We start from the raw sequence: 12,634 nt of genomic DNA, 5'->3' as shown, positions 1-12,634 counted from the left end.
CACAAATTGGGGTGGAGAGGTATAGATCTCTCTCTGACCAGGCTCTGGAATTCAGCCAGAACCACAGAAACCTCAAGATCCTACTCTTCAGACATGCAACACCCAAGTCTGGTTCTTCCCATGTCAGCCTTCCCAGTGGGGGTAGCCTCCTGGGCCATCTATCTGAAGTTTAGGAAAACTGACACCAGTTGCTTGCCAAGAAATGGACCTCAGCCGGAAAGCCTTTTTCATCAGAACATTTATTAAATGAGTAACTACATGCAGTCTGAGCTGTGTATAGGCCGTTAAAGGCCTGAGTGCCAAGCTAAAACCAGGAGAGCTGCTGCCCCATTTTCATGTACGGAGAGTAGCTGCTGTTCTCAGTTGGGCCAGTCCTATGGCCTGCAAAGGTGGGGAAGGATCCCAGAGCAAGATTCCACTGAACTGGAATGGAGCCAGGGATGAGGGCACTAGGCCAGCTCCTCCAGGCAGTGATCTACAGGTGGTTCTTCCCAGTGTCCACGCTCTTGTGCTCTGAAGATAGATGGGGAACGTGAAGGCTCTCTCTTCTGGCTGGGATGAGGCATGTAGGTGATAGAGAAGAAAGCCAGAGAGAGGCCAGGAAAGGGAGACAGGAACTGCTTTTTATTGATTTGGTCGTGGGTTCTGCAGGAGAGCCCCTTTGGGTTTAAGAGCATTTTTCTGCTTCCTTTCTTCTTCCTGCAACTTCTGCTGCTGCCTGAGCTGCCATGCCTGTAATCCAGCATCCATTTCCTGTGACAGCAGTACAACTCGTCTCTGAAACAGACAGGAAAACAGGGTGGATAACATCTGGGGCTGGAGCTCTGCACCATATATCCTTTCACTCACAGATCAAAGCTGGAGATTTCAGCTGGAAAATGACACTGCTGGCTGGGGAAGGGGACTGGGTCCTGGAATGGGAAGTGGAGGAGGCAAAATGGGTGGCAGAATGGCCACTACTGGTTCCTGCCCTGGGAGTGCCCCACTCTCTTCCTCCCTTCTCCCAGATGTTAAAACGATGAAGGGGGCACATGTGAGCTTAGGTGTCAGCACAGCTCAAGCCAAATTAAAATGTTCATTTTTTCCCTCCCAGTACACACAGGTTGCCCTGACTGGGCTCTAGCCACTCACTGCAAACTTCTCCCTTTGGGCTTTTCTTCGAAGTTGGCCTCTCATTGGAGGTGCGGGGCGGCCATCTGTAGATGGAAGTGAAGAAAAAGATAGGTATTAGAGATGGCTGGCAGCACCCTGTGAAGGCACTGGGATAGAACAAGGGAAGAAACAGTCGCTAGTTCCTCTCTCCCGTTTCACACATGGGGTGGCTTTATTCTCCAAAAACCCATCCCTCATTGTCATGGGTAAGGTATGCCAAGAATAAACTCTAAGGCATAGTCCTACTCTATTTCACTTACCCCTCGTTATCCTGGAATGGTCCTTTGTAGGGCTGAATCTCTTATTTCCACATCCCCAAGTTTTTATTTGAGAGGGTGGGCGGGGGAGGGGCAGAGGGAGAGACTCTCAGGCAGACTCCCTGCTGAGTACAGAGCCCGACATGGGGCTCAGTCTGGGACTCAGTCTCAAGATCTCAACTGTGATTATGACCTAAGCCAAAATAAAGAGTCTGAGCTTAACCGACTGAGCCACCCAGGCGCCCCTCTCCTGTTTTATCTTTAGAAACCCCCCACTCAGGCAATCTGATCACTGTTCTACTCATCGTGAGTCTTTGCTAAATTCCATCTCACTCCTCAATGAAATGCTCTCTTTTCCTTTCCTTTCAGCCCAGTTCTTGTACTTAGACCCCCCTAAAGCCCTATATACCCAGAAATCCTCCTCAGACCTCTTTAACTCTGTGAGCTCTCTCCTGAAAGAAGTGCCTGTCAGGGTGCCTGGGTGGCTCAGTTGGTTAATTACCTGCCTTCCGCTCCAGTCATAATCCTGGAGTCCCTGGATGGCACTACCTCATCAGCCTCCCTGCTCAGCAGGAAGTATGCTTAACCCTCTCCCTCTACCCCTTACCCTGCCTGCGGTCTTTCTGGCTCGCTCCCTCTTTCTCTTAAATAAATACATAAAACCATTTTAAAAAGTGTCTACCAGTGATTTAATATTCATCTAGTTGCCTTGGGACATTTATTGTACTTTTTTTTTTTTTTTTTGCCTTATTTGGCTATCTCAAATTCTTTTGGAAAGGGGAGGAATGCTGAAGTATTATTATTTTTTAAGACTTTATTCATTTGACAGAGAGACAGCATCAGTGGAGGGGGGGGCAGAGGGAGAAGCTGACTCCCCACTGAACAGGGAGCCCAGTATGGGAATCAATCCCAGGACCCTGACACATGACCTGAGCCAAAGGCAGACGCTTAACCGACTGAGCCACCAAGGCACCCCCATTATGTTCTAAAATGTCCATGCTGTTTTCCCAGCTAGACTTTTTCAGATTATGTCCCTAAGTTTCACTGTAGTACAGTGCAGGCACACAAGCATATCATACAAATTCTACAAATATCTGCTGACTTGGTGAAAAACATAGTATCTAACCTTAAGTCGTTTATAATGAAGAAGAAAAAAAAGGAAACTTACTTTCTACAAAGTAAGAAACAGTGAAAACTCTGCCCAAAAGTTTTGTGGAAACGGAGAGGTACAATTTCTCTACAGTATCAGCAAGTAGAGAAATCTTAAATAAGAATCAATTCCAGTCTTTCCAATATTCCATACTACTTTTAGGAGATGCTGGGTTTCCTGCAGTAAGTAACAAGGGAAAAAAATCTTTACCATCCTTCTCGGGATCATGCTCCTAAAGAACCCAATAGGGTATGAGTATCCAGGTCTCTGTGCTGTGGAAGAGGGCCTCGCCCCTACCCCGTTCTAGTCCTTGCTTTGCGATCACACACACCAAGGTGTGTGATCACAGGAACTCTAAGGCCTCAATTTTCCCACCTGTAAACTGGAGTCCCATATTGGGAGGGGGGAGTGGCTTCAACTTTTCTAAGATCCATCCCTCTCTTCTAGGAGTAATAGCTATATTTTCTTTCTTTTCCTTTTCCTTCCCCTCCCTCCACCCCAAGTAAAGAGAAGAAACTTTTCCGAAGGGAGCTCTTCATTCTCAATCCTCACCCTTCTAACCCCTCTCTCTGCGATGTTCATTTACGCAGGTTTTCAAAGAGCTCACCTTGCATTTGGTACCAAATTTTCAACAATGTTCTCACCACACTGAACATGGAGTCTTTTTAACTTTTTAAAAACCATTCCACCACGAGAAACAAAAATCTTATCACTCCTTCCACCCGGGCGTCCCAAATTAGAATTATCTTCTGCTCATCCTCACAAGATCCTGAGCTAGCTTTACTTTCCATAGGTGTAGTTTAATTTACAAAACAAACAACTGGGCTCCTTCCCCTGAACGCCAAATATAAAGTTCAGGATAGGGGCGCCTGGGTGGCTCAGTCCTTAAGCATCTGCCTTGGGCTCAGGTCATGATCCCAGACTCCTGAGATTGAGCCCCGCATGGGGTTCCCTGCTCTCTGGGGACCCTGCTTCTCCCTCTCCCTCTCCCCCTGCTTGTGTTCCTTTTCTCACTCTGTCTCTCTGTCAAATAAATTGAAACAACAACAACAACAACAACAACAAAACAAACAAAAAACCCCACTTTTTAAAAAATAATAAAAATAAAAAAAGAAAACCAAAGTTCAGTATGTTGGCCACTCAGACAGACACATGCCCATGCCCACCCCCGACCCCCCCCCCCCCCCCCCCCGCCTCGCTCCTTCTCTGGGCGACCCCTCTGGGAGAAACTGAGTTAACTGTCAGGTCAGCGCTCACCCGCGTAAGACCAGTCTGGGTACTCCGTCAGGGGCCCGTAGCCGGAGGGGTTGGCAGCCAGGCCCTGCCTGGGTGGAGAAAAATACTCGGGTGAGGATTCCGCCCAGCTTCCGGCTTCCCAGTACCCCGCGCCCCAGTATCCCCCAGACCCGCACTAGACCGGCACTCACTGGAGTCGCCACTGGCTACCCGCCTGAGCCGCCACACTGCTGTGCAGCCTCCGGACACCTGCAAAAAAAACAGGGCAGATTTGGAGCAGAGGCCATGGAATCATTTCAGGGGTCCCAAACCTGCCCCAGCGGGCCACGGAACCCACCGACCCCACATCCACTTACTCAATAGCAGAGAACCTAAAGCAGCCATACTGAAGCCGCGGTGTCGGAAGTGGGCGTGGCCTCGGTGGCTACGCGCGACGCTGCAGGGGAAGTCGGAAGCCGCCATCTTGAATCTGGGATTCACTCACGGGCCCCGCCATCTTGGGGCACTGTACGGAAAAGAGGATGGAACTGCGACCAGGGTTTGGGGGGGCAGAGTGATTGGTCTGCGTGTGAATCGCCAGTAATGATTACATCCTATGTGGAAGTCGTGTCCTAGTCTGAACCATTTGGAACTGCTCTAGCCACCTCTGCGCAGCGATGTCTAGTCCTTCGGAATATATGTCTTTGTCTTAGAGGAGTATTTACCTCATTCTGCCTTCTTCCTCATCACTGTAACGTTTTTCCGAGCCTAAGAGTCAAATCTAGAATGAATAAGAAAATCTGGGTTTCAGTCCTTATTTATTCAACAAAATTGAAGAGCTTATATTTGACAAGCATTTTGTCAGGTGCAGGGGATTCTATGGAGAGCAAAACAGACGTCATCACTATTCTGATAAGAGCTCCGGGTCTAGAGAGAGAAAACAAAAATAATCACACACATTACTGTAATAGTACCGCTGAGATTGTAGAGGGTGCACAGGGGTGTAAGAGCACCTGGCCGCAGGGATCCCAAACAGACTAGGTTCAGCCACTTGCCACTGACAAAATCCAAAGGCTGAAAAACTGGTGGTGAAATAAGAAAGGAATTCATTTCAGTGTGAGGCCAACAGTGGGAAGACAGCAAACTAGTGTCTCAGAGATTGTCTCCAAAGTGCCAAAAATACTTCGGGGTTTATATAAGGAAGATGAGGGGCAAAGGTGGGTGAATAGATGCAGGTGGGCAGTGAAGGTCAAATAAATTCTTGTCTTAGAGTCATTCACAAGTGGGATCTTGCTGGCTCAGGACAGTTCTTATTTCTTGAGGGGTCATTTCCTTCCCCTAATAGGTGGCTTTGCCCTCAGGGTCTTCCATCTGAGCCCAGAGTGGAGCTGGAAAAAAGAACCCAACTAGGAAGTCTGAGGTCAAAATGGGAGGAGTTGTCCTCCTCTTTCAGGATGAGTGTTGGGAAGGAAAGTACTCCTTTGTAGCTATAATGGAAACTTGATCTGGAGAAGGACACTAAAGAAGGCTTTCTTGAGGAAGAGGTCTTGGAGCCAAGATCTGATTTTATCTTTGTAAGGGCTAACACCACATATTATCTAGAATAATCCGTGCAGGGCACCTGAGGCTTAACCTCAGTGGGTTAAGCCTCTGCCTTTGGCTCAGGTCATGATCCCAGGCTCCTGGGATGGAGTCCTGCATCAAGTTCTCTGCTCAGGGGGGCGCCTGCTTCCTCCTCTCTCTGCCTGCCTCTCTGCCTGCTTGTGATCTCTGTCTGTCAAATAAATAAATACAATTTTTTAAAAAATTGAATAATCCGTGCTGCCACCTGTGAGGCAGGTAGAGAAGTTCCCCTCTTAACCATGGTTTGGCTTTCCATGGGTTTAGTTATCCACATTCAATTGCCCTGTGGAAGCCGATGATTTTTTTTTTTTTTAAGATTTTATTTATTTATTTGACAGAGATTGATCACAGGTAGGCAGAGAGGCAGGCAGAGGGAGAGGGGGAAGCAGGCTCTCTGCTGAGCTGAGAGCCCAATGCAGGACTCCATCCCAGGAGCCTGGGATCATGACCTGAGCCTAAGGCAGAGGCTTAACCCACTGAGCCGCCCAGGCGCCCCAGTCTTTCTGACAAATCATGGGAAGGCCAATAGTAGTCTAACGCTAAGTTCCAATGCCTAAATCATTCACCTCTCTTCATCTTATTATCTACAAAAGAAAGATGAATACAGTCCAATAAGATATATTTTTAAAGATTTATTTATGTATTTATTTGAGAGAGAGAAAAAGCACAAGTGTGAGGGGCAGAGGGAGGAGGAGAGATAATCCAAACAGACTCCGTGCTGAGCACGGAGCTAGACACTGGTCTCATTCTTACCACCCTGAGATCAGGACCTGAGTAGAAACCAAAAGTAGGATGCTTAACTGACTACACCACCCAGGTGTCCCAATACAATAAGATATTTTGAGAGAGACCACATTCACATAACTTTTAGTATAGTATATTGTTGTAATTTTTAATTATTGTTGTTAATGTCCTACTGTGCCTAATTGATAAATTAAACTTCATCATAGGTATGTCTGTATAGGAAAAAAACACCCATAATATATATGGAGTTTGGTACTATCCACGATTTCAGACATCCCCTGGGGTTCTTGGAAAGTATCCTCTGTGGATAAGGTGGGACTCTGCTGTATTAGTACATAGTAAACCCAGATCTGTGATTCCTTCCCTCTTTTTAAATCATTATTTGTCTTGGGGAATTCGTTTAATCTTAATTTCTTCATTTAAAAAACCCTTAACATATCACATTTCTGAAAACATTAAAAATGATAATGTAAGAGCAAATGCTTTATAAATGATGAAGCTCTTACAGAAGTGCCCATTACTTTATGCTAGGCTAGACAGGGGCTGGGGGGAAACTGAGGGAGTGGTGCAATGGCCTATCTGGAAGTTTATCACTTCCTTCTGCAGGACTGGGAAGTTTTTCCACAGGAGGTGGGTTGGAGCTGTGCTTTGAAAGAGGGGAAGGGTGGATCCTGGTTTAAGAAGTAAAAGCAGCTGTTTCAATAACAATAATGGTATAGGCTGGGACTGAACCAGAAGAAAGGATGGGAACAAAAGAACCTTGGCTCTAAGCCAACAGATGGATCCCCAAAACGAAGCAAGGGCAATAGGACAATAAAGAACTATCGCCGTCTAACCTTCAGACACTTCATTTTCACTTATGGAAACACTTCTATATAAATGATTTCACATGACTTTCATAAAAACCTGTAAAGTAGATAAGACAGTCCAGGAAGCAATCACTGTACAGATTGCTTGTAGTTTTCAGAGATCAGGAAATTTAATCAAAACGTGGCTGTGGATTTATTGTTTTACAGTTGCAATCATGATTGAAGGCCACTTTCCCGGGCCTGGCTTCATATACCTTTGGCTGGTTCTGAGATACACAGCTGAGGTAGACAGCACCTGGAATCCCATTCCATAGTTTACAGTTGGCATGTCTAACAGTAGAAGGTAAGGGAAAATAACCTTAGTGTCAACATTCAAGATTGATAGGAAAGATGACAAGCTGGACTACCACCAACACCAACACGATAGAAAGTAATCGAAGCAGCAATACTCCTACCTTCCAGAAGCTCACACACTAGGGAGACGCCAAATTATAAAAGAGGGCACACACAATAAAGTGAACAAATTCCGTGAGCCATGTAAATTCCAAAGGCAGGAATGAATGCATGTGATAGTTTAATAGCTGTGGGAGTCAAGGAGTCAGAGCTGGAGAACTTTGGGGGCAGGATGGGAAGTTTAATTGGGAAAACTGAGAAATCTGGGAGGGGAAAGGTCTTTGGAAGGAAGACAAGTTCAGCCTTTGACGTGGTTGGTGTGATGTGGACAGCCCGTGGGTTGTAAAAAGCAGGAAATATGGGTGAGGATTTTGAGAGCAAGAGAAAAAGAACATTAGTGCTGACAGCTAACAGCAGCAGCATTTTCAGGGACCTCATGGAACACTGTGGCAGGGGTGGGGGGGTCTGGCAAGTGGACAGCACTCCTTAATGACTTCACTAGACTCAAGCCACAGGAAAATGGCTTTTTCATCCCAAACTAGATGTCTTTCAGCCTCTTGACATCATCTGGTAAAGCCTGGCGTTAAGAGCAATGAGAAGCATCAGGAATCTGAGCTTCATGTCTTTCCTCTCTAAACTCCTTTGCCTCTCAAGGGCGTCACAACCTGTATTTGGTTTTAATACTTTGTTGTCCACGAACTTTTGTACAAGGGCACTGCTCTGAGAATTAGGTGCTTTTAATTTTTATTTATTTATTTTTTTAAAAGATTTTATTTATTTATTTATTTGACAGAGAGAGAGAGAAAGAGGTAGACAGTGAGAGAGGGAACACAAGCAGGGGGAGCGGGAGAGGGAGAAGCAGGATTCCTGAGGAGCAGGGAGCTTGATGTGAGGCTCCATCCCAGGACCCTGGGATCATGACCTGAGCCGAAGGCAGAGGCTTTAACCCACTGAGCCACCCAAGTGCTCCTAAAAAAATTTTGAATTAAGTAATCTCTGTGCCCAACGTGGGACTCAAACTCAGGACCCTGAGATCCGAGATCAAGAGTCACTGACTAAGCCAGCCAGGTGTCCCTGGGAAATTAGGTGCTTTTTAAAATTGTTGAGATGAATAATAATGGCATTGGAGAAAATGTCAGTGAAGCTGACTCAGGGTGGCCAATTCCATGACATTTTGTAACTTGTTCTCCTTTTTGCATGCTTCTCACCAAAGTGAAGTTTCGAGAAGAACAAACTATTTGGGAAGTGGCTTATTTTACATTCCTTCATTATTTTCCTCCTTAGGACAGCTCAACAATTAAATCACTGTCACCCATGCAGGAAGTGTGGGAGCTAAAGGCTAGCCCTCACACAATACATTTCTTTGCTTATTATTTCCTTATCACATAATTTATTGGTAACATATTCCCTTTCTTTTCCCATGGCTGCTAAATCAGTTCCGGCTAAATTTTGTGTTAAATCATCCAGCTTCAAGATGGGTAAATTATGACCTCGGACTGTACTCTTTTTTCTTGCCTGGCAACTGGGAAGTCTCTCAGCTGTGTGCCTTTTGCACGTTGGGCTTTAAGGTGGGTAGCTCTTTGTAAATCTCTGCAGAGTGACAATGCTGGCTTTAAAAATGCTGGAGTTTGACCGGAAGGTGTAAAAAAAAAAAAAAATCACAGTATTTACAAGTCATCTTTTAGCCTTAAAACATGGTGAAAGGGGGCGCCTGGGTGGCTCAGTGTGTTAGGCCTCTTCCTTTGGCTCAGGTCATGATCTCAGGGTCCTGGGATCTTGCCCCACTACCAGCTCTCTGCTCAGCAGGGAGGCTGCTTACCACTCCCCCCTGCTTATAGGTCTCTCTCTCTGTCAAATAAATAAATAAAATCTTAACAAAACAAAACATGGTGAAAGGAGTGTTTCCAGATCCCTTTCCTTGAATCAGCCCAGCAACAACCTCTTTTGTTGTATCCACGCTGTCAGTAGGACTCTTTAGATGAGAAGATGCGTTGGGGACTCCAACCTCTCTGGCACCCTAAGACAGGACATTTTTTGTTAAGTGCTGCCTCCTGGCGGCGGCTCTACTGCCGACACCTTCCCGGCCTGGTGGAGACCACTTGCTTTGAGCTGGGGATCTCGTAGCTGATGCAACAGCTCCCCAAGGGGGCGGGGAGTTGAGACGTCCATCCGAGAGACCCCTCCCCTGGGTCTGGGCGGGCGCCGCACCCTTCCCCCTCCCCAACGGGCTTCGCAGTCCGGAGTCCCTCCCGAGTTTCAGGCTGGCGTCTCGGGACTGAAGGCGGGGTTGTCACGGTTTGGGGCTCCTGCCCGGACCCCCGTCGGGCCGCCAGCGCGAGGAGGCTTGGGAGGGAGGGAAGAGGAAGCTGAGCGGTCTTGGGGTGGAGGACGCGTCTAAGGGTATCCGCAGTCACTTTCAGGCAGCGCAGCTGTACCTGAGTGAGGAGAGGGCAGGAGAGCGGGTTGCGGGCTCTCGGACCCTGGTAACCTTCGTCTACACGGTCCCCATTCCCCCCGCCCCGGGGCTTCCTGGAGCCCGGATGGGGGCTGCTCCGCCAGGTGTAAGGAAGGAAAGGAAGGCACGCCGGGTGGGGTGGGTTCCTGGCCCCCCCAAGGCAAACCTGGACATTTGGTGGCGACCGAGCTCTTAAGAGAGGCATTGGGGGAGGGCGGTGGCTGATTCCGGATTTGGGAAGGTCTTCGGGCTGCCGACTCGGAACAACCCGGGGTTAGGGGAAAGATGGTAATAAAGGGACCGGCGGGGGCGACTTTAAGGGCCGGGCAGCGTCAGGCGAGGCGGAGAGCGGAGGAGGAGAGCGTGGGAGAGAGGGGCAAAGGTGAGAGGTCCGGCGGCCGCTGGGTGGAGGCGGAGAAGTGTGGGGCCTGGGCCACCGGGAAGGGAAGGGCTTCGGGAGAGCGTCCGGGAAGAGGTCACGCTTAAGGGTTTGCGGTTCTCCCCTTGAACTCGCCTGCACGCTCCTGAACCTGAGCCCTAGCCTCGCTCTGCCTCCTCCGCCTTCTCGCCTCACCCAGACCGGTCACCTGAGCCGGAGTGTGGGACAGCAGCGGTCCCAGAGGGCGCGTGAGATAGTGGCTTTTTGTTTTTCCGCGACTGAAACGAAACGTTCATTTCAAACCATTCTAGGCCTCGTAGTCAAACTGAAGATCATACCCTCCCTCTCCCTTCAATCCATTACTGTCAAAAAGGATAAATACTTCCAGATACTCCTTGCTTACTTGAGGAGCCAGACCAGCCGCAGCGTAAGTGGGCCAGAAGGGCAAGTTCAAGGAGGTTCCTAGAACCCAGGCTCCTGGGAAGTCAGTCTAGTGGGAACAGCGTTGTTCATTCATTCATTCATTCATTCATTCATTCATTCATTTATTCTTCCAGCAATTTTTCTTGACTGTGTGCATGTGCTCTGCCCTGGGGACACAGGGTGAAGAGCAAGCGCTCTGGTGGGGCTTGCATTCTAGTGAGGGAGATGACAACCAACAGAGCAATGAGCTCTGAATGGTGGTGCCCTTGCAGAAAAGTCCAGAATGCTGAATGGATGAAGAAGGAAGAAGTTGCCCCTTCAGAGACTCCTCAGGGAAGGCCTGTGGTAGTGTGGTGCTTAAGCACAGTCCTGGATGGAGTGAGTGAAGGGATGAACAATGTCACCAAGCATGTATGTTGTGTGGCGACAGCAAGGAGGTGGCCAGGGTGCTTGAGTGGAGTGACAGTGCAGGCGCCATGTCAAGGGGACCATGTTAGGGTGGACATCCCAGGACTTCCCTGCTGTACATCGTGGGCCTGACCCAAGAGGGGAATGAAGGGGCAGGCCATCTGGGCAGTGGCCTGGGTGTAAAAAGGCACTAAGTGATCCTTGGAGGAATTCAGACGTTTGGTGCCAACGAACTCCGATTTCTGTCTCTTGGTGAGTGGTTAAGTTGGCTCCCATCCGCAGACAGAACTCTTGATGACTGCTTACCTGGACTGTCTGTCTCTAGGATAATTTTGCAACACGCAGGTACAGGTCTGAGTTGCAGGGTGCAGCCCTGAGACTAGCCAGCGGGTAGTTGTAGGGAGGCAGGAGTCACAGCTGGAATTCTGAAAATGTCCCATGCACTGTGAAGTGCCATTCCCCCCAGAGAGATTTCCTGAGGCATTTATGCTCTTGTCTGCGATTTATTTTTATTTTTTAAAGATTTTATTTATTTATTTTACAGAGAGAGAGACACAGCCAGAGAGGGAGCACAAGCGGGTTTGGAAGTGGGGGTAGTGGGAGAGGGAGAAGCAGGCTTCCTGCTGAGCAGGGAGCCTGATCATGACCTGAGCCAAAGGCTGACGTTTCAGACTGAGGCACCCAGGCGCCCCTCTTGTCTGCAGTTTAAGTGGTTTAATATGCGCACTGAGAAACTACTTCAGAAAGTTGTATGTGATGAATGTAATGAATTCATAGAATAAGCTCTCCTTTTGAATAGGAAGAATGAGTCTTCCTGTTTTGATTCCAAGAAAATCGGTATTCCTCCACCTCCGCTAAGTCGACATTCAACAGATATTTCAAGGACCCTGGTTTGAAGGGGTGCCAACTCATTAGCTTGCCCAAGGTGCCAGAGCTGGCTCTTAGGCGGCATGTGCCTCCCCTGAACCAACTGGGGACCTGAGCTGTGAGTGGGCTTGTGCTGCGGCATCTGGCTGTACTTACACAAGAGGTCTTGGCATGTGTTGCCTGCCATAGGGGCTGAGTTCCAGAGCCCTAACGATGGAGCTGATGCCCTCCGCAGGACCAAGGATAGTATGTGAGTGGGAGATGAGTAGGAGACGGAATGAGGGGAACAGGCGAATAGGAGGGCACTGTCAGTCGCTGGGAGAGCTTTAGTGCTTGGGAAACGTAGGGCAACAAGGAATATTGTTGGGTAGGGGAACAGGAGTTGCTGAGACTGGGTAGAGAAGGTGCCTAGAGGAGGGCAGGCGACGAGGTCCTCTGGGTCTGACCAGGCAGTCCCAGCTCCAGCCCATCCCCTGGCCCCTCCCCGCTGCCGGCCAGAGTCACACATGTGTTTTCCTGTTTTCCATTTCGGTCCCCGTCACCCTCTGCCTTTTCTGCTCCTCGGAGTCAACAGCTGCTGCTGCTCGAGCCTTAGCTGGCTTCCCTTCCTAGCACCTTCCCCACCCCGCCCCCAGTGTGCTGGTAGCCCCTCCTCCTCGCACCTGCCCAAAGGTCACGGGACAGGTAAGAGGTGGGAGAGGAGGGACTATGGGTGAGAGGGGAAGTGCTGGAGAAGGATGTAATGAGCATCCTGAAAAG

At 48.7% G+C, this 12,634-nt stretch overlaps 2 protein-coding genes across 5 annotated transcripts in view; one reads left to right on the top strand and one right to left on the bottom strand.

Annotated features, from left to right (window-relative positions):
* The window catches only part of SLC7A7 (solute carrier family 7 member 7), a 97,497-nt gene that overhangs the window by 47,839 nt on the left and 37,024 nt on the right, over positions 1-12,634 (top strand). The window contains exon 1 of one of the 2 annotated variants that reach the window (XM_013057657.2): positions 12,392-12,559. The exons of the other annotated variant lie outside the window; for it this stretch is intronic. The gene's annotated coding sequence lies outside the window, so the exon portion shown is untranslated. Of the gene's footprint in view, positions 1-12,391; positions 12,560-12,634 lie in introns of those variants that run through there. 2 annotated transcript variants of the gene reach the window in all.
* On the bottom strand, positions 221-4,240 carry MRPL52 (mitochondrial ribosomal protein L52). 3 transcript variants are annotated; one of them, XM_004755364.3, is made up of 5 exons: positions 4,152-4,235; positions 3,987-4,044; positions 3,817-3,884; positions 1,132-1,196; positions 221-777 (listed from the first exon to the last, which is right to left on the bottom strand). In XM_004755364.3, exons 1-5 carry the CDS (start codon positions 4,177-4,179, stop codon positions 625-627), a joined length of 372 nt encoding a protein of 123 aa, XP_004755421.2. In that variant the 5' UTR covers positions 4,180-4,235; the 3' UTR covers positions 221-624. The 3 variants fall into 3 exon arrangements, with proteins under 3 accessions (XP_004755421.2, XP_004755422.1, XP_044923863.1); XM_045067928.1 differs by having other exon boundaries at positions 668-777; positions 1,125-1,196; positions 4,152-4,240; XM_004755365.3 differs by lacking the exons at positions 3,817-3,884; positions 3,987-4,044; positions 4,152-4,235 and adding an exon at positions 2,578-3,402.

The sequence above is a fragment of the Mustela putorius genome, unplaced genomic scaffold (genome assembly GCF_011764305.1).
Source record: "Mustela putorius furo isolate JIRA1106 unplaced genomic scaffold, ASM1176430v1.1 tig00003898_pilon_pilon_pilon, whole genome shotgun sequence".
NCBI classification, from domain to species: domain Eukaryota; kingdom Metazoa; phylum Chordata; class Mammalia; order Carnivora; family Mustelidae; genus Mustela; species Mustela putorius.
The sequence above is the reverse complement of the archived record's forward strand: the minus strand, read 5'-3'. Positions and strand labels throughout refer to the sequence as shown.

Bases quoted from the DNA above. Each gene is read 5' to 3' on its own strand.
- MRPL52 (XM_004755364.3), bottom strand. From the start codon at position 4,179: ATGGCTGCTTTAGGTTCTCTGCTATTGA. The intron at 1,197-3,816 runs GTGAGCGCTGAC...TTCCATCTACAG, and splicing joins CCCAGACTGGTCTTACGCGG to ATGGCCGCCCCGCACCTCCA. The intron at 778-1,131 runs GTGAGTGGCTAG...TGTCTGTTTCAG, and splicing joins CCCAAAGGGAGAAGTTTGCA to AGACGAGTTGTACTGCTGTC.